Below are 16,520 nucleotides of genomic sequence, written 5' to 3' on the forward strand. Positions count from 1 at the left end.
GATGCATGGAAATATGCCTTGAAATCATCAAACAAGCAGAACCATCACAGAAGCTTTCAAATCTGGGCACCAACTTTCCATTTCAACACAGGCAGATACAGAGACAGCAGCTAAACTCATCTGCACTACCTCTCCATTTTTTGAGAGGAATACAGTAACAGGACTACCAATATCAATATATGTGCAGAGGAAAATATACCAGGACCAAAGACAAGAGGTTTTCTCTTAAAACATATAATTTTAAATGAACCTGCAGCTAATTACAAGATATAAAAATAGCTAATAGTTTGTATTTGGGGTTTTTTAGGTTTTTACACTCTGTGATATTACATAAGCTCCTTTTTAACTAAGAATGGGATTGAATAAAGTTTGAAACGTCCTTGGATTTGGCAATGCTGGACTTCAAATATCAGTATGGGATTTGTGGTGAAGGACACCAGTTCCAGGACACCAGCCCAGTGCTGGACACTGAACTTTCCCCTCCATTCACGAAGCACAGGGTAAGAAGCTCAGGCTGTGTCAAGCGGCAAATTTCATTTTGAAGCTCCTCTGTATAAAGCAAATTCTGGTTTTATGTTCTATTGCTGTAAATTACAAAATGTGTACATTTATGTTCAATGAAAAACTCAATGTTTTCACGTCACTTTGTATAAAGAAGAAAAATGAAGTAATAATCCTACACATGCACTATCCTATACATGGGCTTCCTATCGTGTTACCAGTCTCCACAGTAAAGATGCATTTTTCATTACACATTTGAAGACATTTCCTGGAAAATTTCAGACACATGCAAATACATAAAGTGAATGCTAGGTAATTTTAATCTCAGACCTTTAAATCTCTTTGACTACGACCTTATTAATAGAAAAAAAACAAGTTGGAATTAGTCAGTGTCTCAAAAAAGCCCAAGATCAAAAGCAATATAAATGTACTCTAAATAAGTATGACAATATTGTCTTCAAATTTATAATTTAATATATTTTACAATGTTAAAAATAACAAGCATTTAAAAGTTCAATGCCAAAACTGACCCACATTTGGCTACTCTGTAGTAAAACTATTGGCTTTCAACAGCAAAATATTTATCAAATGTTTATTATTTTGGTATTATTATACCTCTATATATAATCTATATGATATCTATTTAGAATAACCCTGTTGGTATCGGTGGTTAAGAACAGCAGCATTCCACATACTATATAAATGTGTTAACGACTCAAAAATGAAATAATCTGCAGGTGTCCATTTCAGTCTTGATGCAGTCTTTTTGGAAGCAGAACGAATGCCTTGCAAATTTAGCCAGCACACTGCCGGTGCTTGTATCACATTTAAAGCCTGTATCACATAAGAATATACTTCTTTGTAATAGCTTGGAGTACCATAAAGATTAGATTGATAAAGTAATATATATATACACACACATATATATTACCTGTTCTTGCCTCTCCAGCCACTTGTCCACCATGGGATGACTGGCACTTAACGATGAACGAGCATTGTCTCTCTGAAACTGGTTAGACCAGCTATTAGTATCTCGTGGTAGGCTTCTGTAGTTTTCATCTTTCTAGTTTAAAAGAAACAAAAAAGTGTCTTATAAAAAAAAAAAAAAAAAACCAGTCCTTGCACGTTAACAATGCAGCTGGTTATTAAACAAATACAAAAGGAAGATTGACAAAGGAGAACACAGGTCTGGCTAGACCCAAGGACAACACAATTGCCCATCCATTCAATTGCAAGAGCTCCCCTTCCTTAAGGCCAGTGAAGCCCAGTTAAAGCCTTTGGTGGATTTGTAGCTTCTGCACCCACTTGTGCTTCACTACCCTCTCTTTTCCAACTTCAAACCTCAAGTGCCCAGACTTCCCAACTACATACTCAGCAAGGCTTCTCTGGAAGAACTCTCATGGCTCTTGCTTTCATTCTCACCAAAAGCAAATATACCATACATCAGTCCAACCAGTGACAGCTAAGGCCACTATGTAACTTTTCGAAGTCTCTCTGTATGTAATCAATTTTACTATCAAAGGTGTCTCACTGCTCCAGGTAGTGTACTGTAGACCAGAATAGCATGCTATAGAGTTCAAAACTTGATTTACTATTCTCCATATTAATGCTTTGCTTGGTTTGCCTGAAGGTATATGAATACAGTCACATTTGTAAAATGGCAGCAGGTGGAGATTGTGCTGACGGAGATACATTTCTCCTATTGAGATGGATAAAAAAAAGATTTCTTTTTCCTCCTAATTGATGAGTTTGCCTGCACATCCTTCCCACAAGCTGTACAAATTCTTCAGCTTCTAAAGATTATTAGACCTTACCCATCCTGATCACTAAAAGCCAATAAAAACACAGAGGCAGAGCCTTGATGATGAGTTACCCTTAGCTCAAAGTCAATGAGTTACTCATAGGTTAGTTCCCTCTACCTGAAATAATACATGGAATTGAAATTTTACTTAGCTTTTCAAAATGGAATTATAAATGTGCTATAAGTATCTCTCTTCAGAAGCAGAGTATTTTTTCAAGTCAATGTTTGTCTATCTTCATACCAAACCAGATAATTTAGAGAATCTATTTTAAAAGCAGGAATGTAGTCCTACATATTTTGCAATACTACCACTTTTAGGAATCTTGAAAATCTCTGAAAAAATAAACAAACACCAGTGCATGTTTGCAACTAAACCCTATTTTCTTATTTATAGCACACAGCTGATTTTTGACCCTTTCTTAAATCAATACTTCATTCCATCAGCATAAGTATTTCCTTTTTCTGTTTATGGTATTCATATTTCTTTGGCCTGGCACAGTATTAGTCCAACATTCTAAAATACGGACTGTAGCATCAATTGCCTTACAATTGTCCTTCACAACTTTATTTCTTGTAAATGTATGACAGGCTTTGCTAGGAAATTCAGGTCTTAGTATAACTGTGATATGCAGCAGTTTTCAAAAGCTTCCTGTGTGAGAGCGGTCTTTTCCCAGACATATCACACTTAAGCTTTCTTAATGGATGACAACTTCTTTTCTTGAAAGAGACTTTGTAGTATGAAATAAGTCTTCCATTTCAAGACATTAAAGCTTGAATTCAAGCAGCATAAGATAACCTTGTAAAAATATGTCTGCACAAGTAACCAGCCTAACAAATCACCACCATAAATTAGTTTACCCTGCCATAGTAAGAACTTTGTGTCATTCAGCAACTAAAAATAAAAAATAAAAAAAATCAATTTTCCAGTGTGGTTAACCACAAAACAAGCTAGAAACTTGCTCAGTCTCTTGCTTAGAAAGGAACAGTGGCAGTCAGTCACTGCTTTGTAAAACTGTCCATTAGTAGAGCCACAGAAGACAGGGAATGGTGTGTACAAATTGATTTGTTCCTGTTGCTTCTCTTATTCAGTTCTACTTTTCTGGTGACAAAGGTGGCAAAGCTGCTATGAGCCAAAACAACAATTTCTCTTGCTTAATGTGGTGGGAAGTTATAACAAAATCAAAATTTGACAAAGAAATTACAAAAGATCATTTTATGCACAAAAAAACCCCATATACAGCTGGTATAAAAGTTAGTCACCTAACAATAACTCGCCATCTAGCAGACCATCACCTACTCTGAATGAATAGGAATTTCTTCCTATGTAACGAGATGTTGTCTGTATTTCTGTACTTTACAGATAATTCCATTTTTTATTAACTCATGTTTACAATGTTCAATACAAACTTTCTAAAAAAAAAACATTTTTATCTATGCTGCACAAAATTCACTCTCCACACAGCATTCTGTGCACACAAGTGTTTTGCAAGAGCAAGAGAGAAGGAAAAAAGTTCATCAAGGATATGTTCGTCAATCTTTCAAACATTGTCTCTGATCTGATACACATAGGACAGCCTTATTGCTTGGACTTTACATTGGAACTTGATGCTGTAAAGTCTTAAATGCCACTACACACAAATATATTGTGAAACAATCTAAGCTGAAAGAGTTGAATTAGGCCTCTTTTTGGTGCATCTATACTGTCAAGAAATCTGAAAGGAGTTTACTCCTAATACTATTTGTGCTGACCAGAAGAGTATATTCATCCAATCTACTGAAGTATTTCTGATGTAGCCCACTTCTGTAGAAGCCTGCCTTTCTCCTGCTAAGACCTATACCAGTTCATTTTATACAGAAGGCATCAAAGTCACTCAGTAATTTTTCTGACAGCAGAAGTAAAAGCTGGAATGGTAGAGAGATGTGGCTCCTGTAATTTCTTGTGTTTCTCAGTGCTGCTCAGGGGCTCAAAATTGTGCTATTATCAGAGTAAAATAAAATACCTCACCAGTGCTGAAATCACACAGAGTCATGTTGCTGTTAGCCAGTGAAATGTTAGAAAAACAACTGGCCATAGCCAAGTCCTTCACTCCTTTGTCATTGCTTTTTGGCAAACAGCTATCCCTGTACTCCATGGGTGGCAACTAAGCTAGACCAGAGGCAGGCATCAGTGCTTCCAACAGTGCCGCACACGGTCCTTCTCACAGACAGCTACACAGCAAAACCCTAAGGTGCTGCTGATTACCTGGAACCCCATCTATGCAGGGATCTGCATTGCTGCTGCTGCCAGGTCTAATTCAAAGACAGCAGTGGTGATAAACTGTAGAGGGGGATGTGAAAAACACAACACTGCAGCTTTGACATTGGGATTTACTGAACCAGCTGCAATGTTCTTTGCTAGTTTATTTATTTATTTCTATATATATATATGGCTGTTTTTTTTAAAAAAAATATGCAAATGTTAACCCAGAAAGCTTAACTTCTATTCAGCATGATCTAGCATTAGCACACATGCTCCCAATAACCAACTGGCAAAGGTGCATGTTGCTTTTAACTTCAGTATCATAAAGAAAAAGATTTCATGGTACACAAACCATCAGGGTCATGCAGGGAATTCTCTTTTCTTCTGGAGCTGCAGCTGTAAGCCCTCCTGGGACTGGGGCTGACATGCATCATCAGTTACAATTAAATGCTCTAATTTTTTTTTTTGAAAAAAAGTTTCTTTCCCAAACGTGTTTGGGGACCACAGGCTGCATCAGTTTTATCATACTTGAAATGGAAATTGATCAATATAACACTAAAACTGTCAAGTCACAATATACCACTACACTTCACAGCCGTATTTTGCAGTATTTCTAATGAGGACACACAATTTAACACCTTAAGATTTAGCATAGAATGGTGTCCCTGTGGGGCTTTGCTGGAGGGCTGGGTGAAAGGGGACAAGAAAAATGAAGCAGTTTTATTAGACTTTTAATTTCAGATGATTTGCAATATATAACAAGCTCCTCATCAAAGACTCTGCAGCTTGTAGATGAAATTATGCATTAGCATGATCTGTGTACTTCAGTTACTAGCTATCAGTGCATAAACTCACTCATGATTTTAACCCAGTTGTACCCCTACAGACTCCCAGCATCACTAACCCAACCAGAACATCCTCCACACGGTATGGTGACAGTCCCATGTCTTATTTCATATGCCACTAGGCCACTTCCTGAATAGCGAAGAAGTTGCATTTTTCCCTTTGTTTTGACCACTTGTATGCCTAATATAAACTATTGCAAATTTTGGTGTGAGTTTGGGTTGTTTGGTTTTTTTTTAATACTGGATAGCAATACAAGAGGAGAGAGAAAAAAAATAAAACTCAAAGATCTCTTCGTCATAATTCTCTGGAAGGAAACCCAAAAATGTAAACCAAGTTTTCACTTTAATTATTTCTACAGCAAATTGCTCACCTCTCATTTTGGATATTCACTAAGGGACACCATTTTGGGTACTGATATTATTTTTTTTTGCTATCCATTCTTTTTTCTTGTACACTGTGCACTTTGGGAATGGCTTCTTGCTTGCTTGGGTTTGATTCCTTGTGATGGCCTCAGATTGAGATATGTTCATGAGAGACGAGACTTCATTTAATCTTTTGCATTTATAATTTTGTTTGACAGACTCTGGGCAAATTCATGCCTACAAGTGTATTTATTGTTGTTTAATCACTAAATAGCCTGCTCTTCTTTCTTTTTATGCTCCACTATGTCCATGCTAGACCCTGAACAGTTTCATATCACTCTCTGAGAGGATGCTAAAAGCTGTAATTAACAAAAGTTCCATATAGTTTATGTAAATAACTGTCTGATGCAAACATCTGTTTATAAATATAGTAGCATACACATATATCCATTTTCCATGCTGTCTGAAGGTCCTGGAGCTTTTTGTTTGTTTTGGTTTTGTTGGGTTGGGGTTTTTTGTTTGTTTAACTGGACTTTAGAAAAATAAATGAGAGCTAAGACTAACTGACCCCCATTTCTAAAGAAAAAAAAAAAAAAAAAAAGTCTGCACAAATACTGTCTATTTTACAGAGAAAATACATTACATATGGGAAATTAATTATGTCAAAAGATGTACTGAATGAACAGAAATTCCCTTCAAAAAAAACCCTAAGTCTTACACAAGGTCAGATTTGGAACTGTTCTGTCTATCCATCAACAACTTTTTAACAACAAATTGTACCAAATTTCAACAATTTACCTTGAAACTAATTGTACCAGTCACTCTATAAATATCTCTATATTTTGAAAAACAGACACTACTGTTTAGGTGAGCTTCCTTTTCCTCTGGCTAGATTCAGGTTACTTCATCATTCTACAGTTTAGTTTCAAAGCTTGCTATTTTTTGCCCCCCCCCCCCCCCCCCTTTTTTTTTTTTTTTTGTATTGAAGAACATGACCTCGGAAGGTACAATAATCCAGCTATAGCCCAGCCATCTAACACATGTAAGAGGGAACCAGTTCCAGTCACCCAGTATCAGGATCCTTTTGATCTTAGGCCATTCTCCAAGGAGTAAAGAGAACTCTCACACTGAAGAATTGTCGCAGCTTCATGCCTCCTCTCAGCTCTGACCTGGAACACTGATCATTTCCAACAGCTGGTAAAAACTCTCTTAGGATGCAGAAGATGTAAATCTAATGGTCTAATAAAGAACTTGCATGCCCTATTTATGATGAAAATAGATGAGAAGAATGACCACTCTGTAGTCATTCTGATGGTTTCAGAAAGACTTGTCTTCAGAAATACTCTTTCTACAGCTACGTGAATAGAATTAATGCACTACGTATCGACAATAATTCATTAGATGCCAACAAGGAAAAAGGCAATTGAAAAGCCAGTGTTCTGCTGAAGTTCTATCACTTTCTGCTCAGAAATTTCCAGTTGTCTAATTCCAATTCATATATTCCATGTTATCCTCTGATTGACAAGCAAGGCCTGACCTTAACAAAAAGCAATAACTAGGGGCCATGATGAATGGACAGTTTTTCTGTGCATGCAGTGTTATATGTAAATATCTAGTGTCAAAGAATATGGGCTAAATTAAGAATAAACTAAAAAACATGAGACTGCCTATCCAAAACATTCTGTTCATCTCTCTTGTTTACAACAGAAAAATCAAAAATGTCATGATCTCTGCATGTATACATGCAAAGCCAGAAACTACCAGGCAGTGTATATTGTTATTTCTCAGACTGAGAAATAACTGAGAAAGACTGAGGGACAGGAAAGAAGCTGCTTCTTCCATTCACTTTTTACTTATTCATCTCACTATAAAACCTCACAAGAGATAATGTAAAACAATCCCAAATAACATATGGCAGTTGATATTCTGTAATTATAATTCAGAAGCTGGATTTTACTTCTGTAAGCTTCTTAACTAAAAAGGCACGGTTTTCCATAGTTTCATTTTAAAGAAAAGTAAATGAACCAGTTAACTTAAAATGCCATGAAGCTATAGTTCTGATTCCTCTATACATTATACTTCAAAACCATTCTCCCCTTCTACTATTTTTCACTGAAGTGAAATCTCATAGAATCATAGAATGGTTTGGGTTGGAAGGGATCTTGTGGTGTCACTTCAAAGGCCACTAAAGAGTTCTAGGTATACCCAGCTATATATGAATCTATACAGCTATCTATTTGAATGCAGCAATATAATTACGCACAATCATGCCATTTTCACCAGGATACTTGCTTTTGTACCCAAATCTAACAATGTTTTATGTCAATTTGAATTTAGATGAAATAGCATTTTTAAAGTTGTTCATTTATTTTAAACGTCTACATCCTTTCAGTTGATTCCTTGGAAGAGCCAAGAAATTAAATTGCAGGAGGGGAAAAAAGCCAATAATGAATTAATTTCAAAAGTACACTCCGAAGACAGGACTCAAAAAATGGAATGTTAATATTAAATATATTCAGGTAGCTAAGGGCAACAAACACTGGGGTACGGGGAACTTCCCAAGGGTGTTACATCCAGATCTCGAAATGAAGAATAACTTATGAGCCACCAGCAGTGTCCTGTTAAGTGTCGGGTCGCTGCCTTCCGGTGGACGTATCTCTAAAATGGTACAACTGGCTGTTTGTACATTTAGAGACTTGCATCTGCAGTCCTGAAACGATGAAAGGAGCCCAGGGGATGACTTAACCGTTCTGTCTTCTCAAACTAAAAATATTCCACCACCACCACCCCTTTCTTCATTACATGGACAAGCACAGAGAAGAGCAGCGATTTAAGGTCAGAAGCAGGAGGGCAATGCCCCAAACCCGTGGCAAGCAAAGTGGCTGTGCCTTGGCTTTAGCTTTTGGTTTTAGCTTTTGTCCAGATTTCTTTTACTTTGTGTGCTCAGTAAGCAACGGTCTTAAGCTGGACATCTATATGTAGGGGCTGAAGAGCTCGTTTATAAAGAGACAATAAAACTGGGCGGTAGCACAGAATGATCGTCCCTTTTCTATCAGGCCGTGAAACAAAACCAGGCTAAGTGACATCTACTTCAGCCCCAAATTCAGTCATACCAGAAATAAGCCCAGAGGGTGACTAGGCATTCCTGGTTTGAAATCCTGTATTTACTGGTGCCGAATTGCCCCACTGTCATGGTTTAACCCCGGCCGGCAACTAAGCCCACACAGCCACCCACTCGCTTCTGCCCGGTGGAATGGGGGAAGAGAGTCAGAAAAGTGAGAAAACTCGTGGGTTGAGATAAAGACAGTTTAACAGGTAAAATAAAAGCCACACATGCAAGCAAAGTAAAACAAGGAATTCACTCGCCACCTCCCATCAGCAGGCAGGTAGGGTGCGGCGAGAGGCAGAAAAGCCCCTGGGGCTGCGCAAGCCCTGCTTGGCAGGAACATAAGCAGCCCCGTGTTATCAGCGCTGTTCTCAGCACAGATCCAAAGCACAGCCCCGTAACCAGCTACTTTGAAGAAAATTATCCCAGCCAAAACCAGCACACCCACTAATTAAAGCTTACTATGCCCTCTCCAGCCACACTACTCCTTTGTACAGGTTGGTTCCACATACTGGTCTGAAATTTATTCTGAGACTGCTTTGCCTGCTTGTCTTTCCTTGTCTTCCTGTGTGATTGGTATTTATTCCAAGATGACATAGGTTTGTTTAAAAATACAACAAATACAGCAAAAAAGGCTGAAATAAATACTGTTTAAACCATGCAGGCTTATGTCAGAACACTGTAGGGAAGCACAGCCTGCAACCTGGATTGTACTTTAAACTTTTTTTATTTGCCAGCTACACATTCAGCCAAAATCTAGACCTGCTTTGTACCAATACACAACCTTGATAATATGAAAACAAGATGGACAAATATATGATTCTGCAGAAACTCCTGAACCATAGGTGTATGCTGTAAATGCACAGTTGTGGGTTGCAACTAAATAGATGAAAGCAGGTCAAAACCTGGATACAACTATTGCCAATGAAAAAATGTATGTGTGTTTCTAAACTTAAAAAAAAAAAAAAAAAAAAAAAATCACTAAACCTGAGAATTCAACTTTTTTTTAACTTACTTAATCTTTTATCAACTTACTCTTTCAGGCTCAGAGTTTTTCACTCCCAAACCCAGAGTAAGCTATAAGAACACCAAAAAATAATTAAAAGAACTAAAGATGAACATTGAAACATGGGAATCTGCTAAGTACACATTCACTTAGATGAATGGCAGAGGAAAAGTCAGCTGTTTGTTACAACTTCAGTTATCCTACACCACATACTTGAAAGCTTTCAGTCTTCAGTATAGCTTTCATTGCCTCTCAGAGAGGTGCTCTACACATTTACTGAAATGAAAAGACAAACAACCTGTGCAGTTCCACCACTCTTTCATCACCAGTAAGAAAGAGACTCGCTTATCCAGACCCTCCTTGGCACTCCCAGCTTGTGAAGCAGCACTGTGTTCCCTCACCTATGGACCAGACATAGCTCACCCAGACATTGCTCACCAATTACACAGAAAGAGAGATGGGATAGCTCAGTACTAGGAGAAAAATACACATTCTTCCTACACTACTGATGAAGAACAGAGATGGAAAGTGATCAACAGACTTGCTCAGTCTCAGAGCAGAAGTGGGAAAAACCTCACCAGCTCTCAGATCTCTCTATCTTGCAACTAATAATCCATGAGGTAAAACAATTAAAAAAATGGAGAAAAATCTCACTTTCACTTCGGATTTGTTGGTTTTGTTGTTGGCTTTTTCCCTGCTTCTTAACACATCTGGTCATGACTGACTGTTGGATGCAAACAGTTGAATCCTGTCTGTGTACACAGTTCTCGGCAAACAGAAAAGCACAGCATCAAGTGATGCACATTGGCTGTTACCTCTCTGTGCACTAGGCAAGGATTTTTTACTTTGTCTCTCTCATTCCCAATGTGATGATGATAAGAAATACTGTATTTGTTCTCACGTTTTGACAGTCAGGAATTTTAAGATCTTTCATAGAGATTTCATATTTTATTGCACTAAAATATCACTAGCTGCTTTGCTAAAGGAAGTCTGATTTTTCTTCATGGTATCCAGTGAAAGTACAAGAGGCAACGGGCATATAAAGAAAACAAGTTATTAACTCAAAACATAAGAAACAGCTTTCTTACTGTAAGGGTGATCAAACACTGGAAGAGGTCGCCCAGAGAGGTGGCGCAGCCTCCATCCTTGCAGATGTATATACTCAATACCTGACTGGACACAGAACTAAGTAACCTGCTCTAGTTGACACTGCTTTGACCAGAAAGGTTAGACTAGGTATCTCCAGAGGTACTTTCCAACCTCAGCTGTTCTGTGCAAGTCATGAATATTACAAACTACCCAGGACAAAAATCACACATACAGTGTTTATTTTATATTGCACTCTGTTTGGGTATGATTCCACTAAACTATTTCATCATCGCATGACAAGTTGTCAGCAACACGCTACCACCACAAAGAAAGAAAACTCATGTATGTGACTTTTGTGCTTTGAATTTCCATTACTCTTTCTCCTATAACATTTTCTGCATTAAAACACTATTTCATCATCTGTGAATAACTCTCATTCTCTCTTCCTCTCAGTCTATGTGAAATCACATCTGAAATGACAAAAATTGTGACTGTCTCACTGAAAAGACAAAACCCCTGCTTAGATAAACACGGATGAAGAAATATTCATGGCTACTGAATCCTTCAGAACTTCTGTTTAACACACTGCATTTTTATTTTGAAAGCAGAAAGCTCCGTTCATTACGTGGGGGTTTAAAACCTATCATGACAGAGCTGTCAGGTTCTTTGCATTTACCCTGTACTTCTCCTTAGCTGATTCCACTGTATTACAGCCCTTTACCAACACTGTCCATCTGATACATGCCACCTCCCTTATGCAGGCGTACAAACCAGAGACTCAGGTTCCCAAGAAGCATCAGCAACATTCCGGTCTCTTTTTCCCAGAATGATGCCCAGTCTTTTAGTCCACAGTCTTTCCTAGTCAAAATAATTGATTTACAATCTGAAATCCAGACTCCCTGACTATAAAATGACACTAACACACAAGAGTTCTAATACAGGGCTCTTCAATTCTCTGAATTATAGTTAAAATCTATTGAAATACGATGTCTTTGGTGACAGTGATAAAGCAAACTTCACTAAGCTGTGTTTAAAAAGACTCAAAGCTAAATGAAACTAATTTTCACTTTAGAACTGATTTTGACACTGACATACCATTATTGTTGAAGCTTTTCATATAATGCATGCATGCTTTTCTCCTACCTAGGCATACTTCATTAGAGAAATATTTTTTATACTGTTTAGAAAGAGTATTAGAAAGCATTGCATCATTCACATAAATAAATAAAAACCCCTACAATCCAGCAATCTGAAAATTTATACTTATCAGTCTCAACCCACAGAAAGAGCAAAAATACCTGCAAGAAGAGACATGGGAAACACAATGCTCTACAGGTAAGGGATTTGACACTAGATGACACTTAGATCACTCCGATATGGTTTCAAATACTTCCTCTGCAGTTTACAGAGCCCGAAAAGATTCGGTTTCCAAGTAGGAAGAAAAGCACATCCTAAAAATAATTATTCCTGGAAGGTATGGCTATTTTCAACTTCAAAATACATCTATGGACAAACCATTTAAAAACAAACAAGCAAAAATGCCTGGTTGCTGACTAAATGGCAAAGGCAAAAAGACAAGAAAACATTTATTTTAAAAACGATGTGCCAAGTACACTCAGCTATGTGTTTGCTGTTGCTGATCCACCCTGCAGAGCATGTTGCATGCCATTTGCTTTGCTCCAGGTGGGTGAACCCAGGAGCGAGAGAGGCACAGAAGCCCACGCACAATCATTTTTCTCTTTCACTGCTCTCTCTTGAGCTCTCCTTTTTACTGTACATTTTCACATCTTTCTGCTGTACCAATGCCGTTATCTCTGATGCAACAACATATGAATCAAATTCAGAAAAGTCACAGTGGGAAATTTTTCATAAGCCAGTTAGCCATGGTTTATCCCTGCATTAAGCAAGGCAGGTTAACTAGATAAGCCTTGTGTCTTTCAGAGAAGCAGGATCAAAGCAGGTAACTAATTTGTAACAATATGCAATTCCTTGCCACAAATGGAGATACAAATTTAAAAATAAAGCACACTGAAAATACATAGGATAATTAATTCACAGTCGTTATAAGATGTAACATATCTGGTTGTTGCATTTATATTCTTCCAATACAGTAACGGAAACATTAAGGGAAAAGAAACATGATTTTTTCATTAATGCAGCTCACACCTATTACAGGCAACTAAGCAAGCCAGTAGGCTTTGGTACTGAATTATTAAGAACATGATTCAAATCAACAGTTATTCAGAAAACAACAATATCAAAAAACATTTTACTGCAGTGGAAAAGAGCACACATTATATGCTTCAGCTGCATATAATCTGTTCAGCTGTACAGTTCAACACAATTCAAACAAAATTACAGCTTGCAAATCAGGTATTACTGCAGGCCTTTGAGAAGATATTTTTACTAAGAGATTTCTTCTCGTTTCATTAGAATGGCTGAAGGAAGCAAGAGACAGGATTAAGCCAAGCTGTGAGTCACCTGTATTACCTAGTATGTCTCTCACAAAAACAAGGTATCTGAAAGTGATTTTAATATTCAGTTTTTTAAAAATCCCGAGAAGTAAATTTACCTGCTAAAACTGCTGCTAATCATGAGCCCATTTTGTAAATACTTGCACAGACAAGGAGTCCTAATCATTTGGTTGAGATCAATCATGAGAAGGATACAGAAGGACAAGCCAGGAATTACCTAGCTGAGCAGTTACCAAAACTATAATAACTTGTAAATAATCAATAACAATGATAATTCTTCAAATAAATAAGTACTTTGGGACACAGAACATCTGGTTTCAAGTTGCTCTTACAGATGAACACAGAAACCAGAAATAATGAAGATTCCAATTCTAAGGAAACACAGCGTGTATTGTGATATCCTGACAATAAATATGATGTTTATTAACAATAAGATGATATGAAATATAAGAGAGCACATCCAGTTTAGTGCAAGGTTTCACACCAAAACAACCTTCTTACTGTATCAGAAATGCATCTCAAGTTAACACACATTCAGATCTTTGCAGGACCAACTCAGACCCCTCCAAACCAAACTCTGTCCCTTTCTGGTCATTGTCTTCTTCCCCTAAGGACACAGGAGAGCCTGATGTGCTGCCTCATCTACCCTAATAACTACAGATAGCACTACAGTTTCTTCAACGGGGTCCTTCAAACAGCCACATTTTTCCTCTTTCCCAGTGCCCTTTTCCCCTTCTGTTTGCCCAGTACTACTGGCATTTGTCCTGGATCCTTGCAGCTTTCAGTGCATGGCAGAATTCCCACCCCTTCACTTCATCTCAGCTTGGGCATCTGCCCATTTTCCTGCCATTCCAAATTCTTCTTACCCAAAATGCAACAAACACCAATAAGGAGTCTTCTCTTGCTTGTCCCCAAGAGATAAATCCCTTCCACCAGATACACACATGCAGTTTCCCTCTGCTAATTCCTCCAAAAATTGGACAGGGTTTCTACCTGTCAATTATTTCTCTTTTGAGGTGACAGGCTGAAAGTAATGTCACTACTCTTAAGAGTCAGTAGGTAGATGAAGCTTTTGGCAACTCTCCCAGAAACCCTTTTCTTGTTTCTGCAAGATACTGCTGGGGCAAAGTTGCTAATCTACAACTGTGCTGCAAATCTCAGCCCAAGAACATATGTTCTTGCGCTGTCAAGAAAGAGAACTGCAGTGAAAACATTACATAGTGCCATCCGCCCACAAAAGATATATGGGTGCTCAAGCCCAATGCACTGAGCAGAAAATTAAGATTGTTCTCATTGCCTTGCTTGAAATGTCTGTGTCATCTACAATCAATGAAACGGTCTGGAACAAAGCACAGCCATCTCTTTTTGTTATCTGAGTAGCTGAAGAAAACAACCTAACATAAGAAAAGTAGTGAGGACTTGTCATAGTTCAACTAACCAAAATACATTTGTAAAAATTCAGTGTTAGTTAGTACTTTGGTAAGGGATTGGTGACACAGACTTCAAAAATGAGCCTTTTAGAATAATACTACAAAATCAATCTTTGCTAATACTGGGAAATGAAAGGAGAACTCTTAATATCCATTCCTAAGAGAACTAGGATTTACTACAAAATCTTGACTCACATGAAGAAATCAAGATGCTGAAAAAAGATGAAAAAAACAAGTCTAGCACAAATGAATTTGGGATTAATTCATAACATATGTTGCACAAGCAATTATTATTTAATTCCAGTTGTTTACTGCATCTTATTAAAAATAGTGCATTCAGTGAGCTGCTGTATTCAAAGGGTCGATGTATACAGTGTGCAAAAAAAGGTAAAACAAATTATTAGTATCTATTGTGCTAACTAACTTATGTTAGTCCTTTCCAATCTTGATTTAATGTTCTCTTGTGCCTTGCCTCCCATCACTACATAAGGTCACATGCATTCCTTTCCAGTTTGGTCACCATGCTCCAAGAGACATGAAACACTTACACAAAAATCAAGAGTATGTACATGCTGAACAACTAATGATGCAAGACGACTAGTGTGAAAGATCAGCTGCTGTTCAATTCCCTTCAATTTCTGCTAACTTCAGACACTCCAAGAAATCTGATTATGCTGTATGGCCCTCCATATTTATGCTTGTGGTGTAATGAAGTACAGTCTCATTATGATTTCAGAAAAATTAACTAAAAATGTTAACACTTCAAATAGATTAATTATCATTTTTCTTCTTCACATCAGAATAGTATAAAAGACATCTTTTGAAACAACATGCACTTTCTGTGCCACACCAGTACAAGTGACAGAAAATATACCAGCAGAGACCTAACAATACCATGTTAAACGGGCATCTCTGTAAGAACATGGACCTCAATGCCTGAGTACTGTGCTTTTATAGATGTGTCTGAAATAACCGTAAGCCCACTGAAGATAGCTCAGTTCATTAGCAGCATGTGAAGACTTTATTTGGGAGTCTCAGCTGCAGTCTTAGTTTGCATTTATACTACACAGAATTAATAATAAAAATAATGAAAAAATATTAATAAAGAAAAAAATAAAATAGCTATAATAAGATGTGTCTTTTCCAACAGGATTTTGTGCTGTGCAGTCAGAATGGCAACCAAAAGTGCAACTTGCTTTAAAAATTACTCATTTCTATTGGAATATATATATATATATATATATGGTTTTCCTTTTGAGTTTGTCTGCAAGTTACCATCACAATAATGGGTAATGTCAGGGGCTTGTACAAAAGGGAATATTTCTTCAATATATTTTCAATAATGCACTGCGAAAGGAACTTCCTGCTGACTTTTTTAGTTAATAATGCAATTCGTGTAGAGATACTGAAATCATATTGGAAAAATGAAGGAAAAAATACTCACTGTACATTACACTGTTTTAGTTTCAAGAATGTTATCAAGGATGGACAGCATTTGCAATTTATGTTTTGTATTACTTTACTAGTGCCTTAGAAAGTAAAAACTAGCAATGCCGTGTCAGAAAGACAGACCAGAACTGCTGTGGGCACGCAGATTATTCATTGACATTAGGACGTCTGTGGAGATTACTAAAAATCATTATAGACATGGCCTATTTGCATTCAA

The 16,520-nt window shown here is 37.3% G+C and overlaps 1 protein-coding gene across 15 annotated transcripts in view; it reads right to left on the bottom strand.

Moving 5' to 3' along the window:
- The window catches only part of PARD3 (par-3 family cell polarity regulator), a 459,181-nt gene that overhangs the window by 256,996 nt on the left and 185,665 nt on the right, over window positions 1-16,520 (bottom strand). For 11 of the 15 annotated variants that reach the window (XM_056335022.1, XM_056335028.1, XM_056335027.1 and 8 more), the window contains exon 5: window positions 1,433-1,564. The exons of the other annotated variants lie outside the window; for them this stretch is intronic. In XM_056335022.1, coding sequence (XP_056190997.1) covers window positions 1,433-1,564 — 132 coding nt within the window. The remainder of the gene's footprint in view (window positions 1-1,432; window positions 1,565-16,520) is intronic. 15 annotated transcript variants of the gene reach the window in all.

The sequence above is a fragment of the Falco biarmicus genome, chromosome 4, assembly GCF_023638135.1.
Source record: "Falco biarmicus isolate bFalBia1 chromosome 4, bFalBia1.pri, whole genome shotgun sequence".
Lineage (NCBI taxonomy): Eukaryota > Metazoa > Chordata > Aves > Falconiformes > Falconidae > Falco > Falco biarmicus.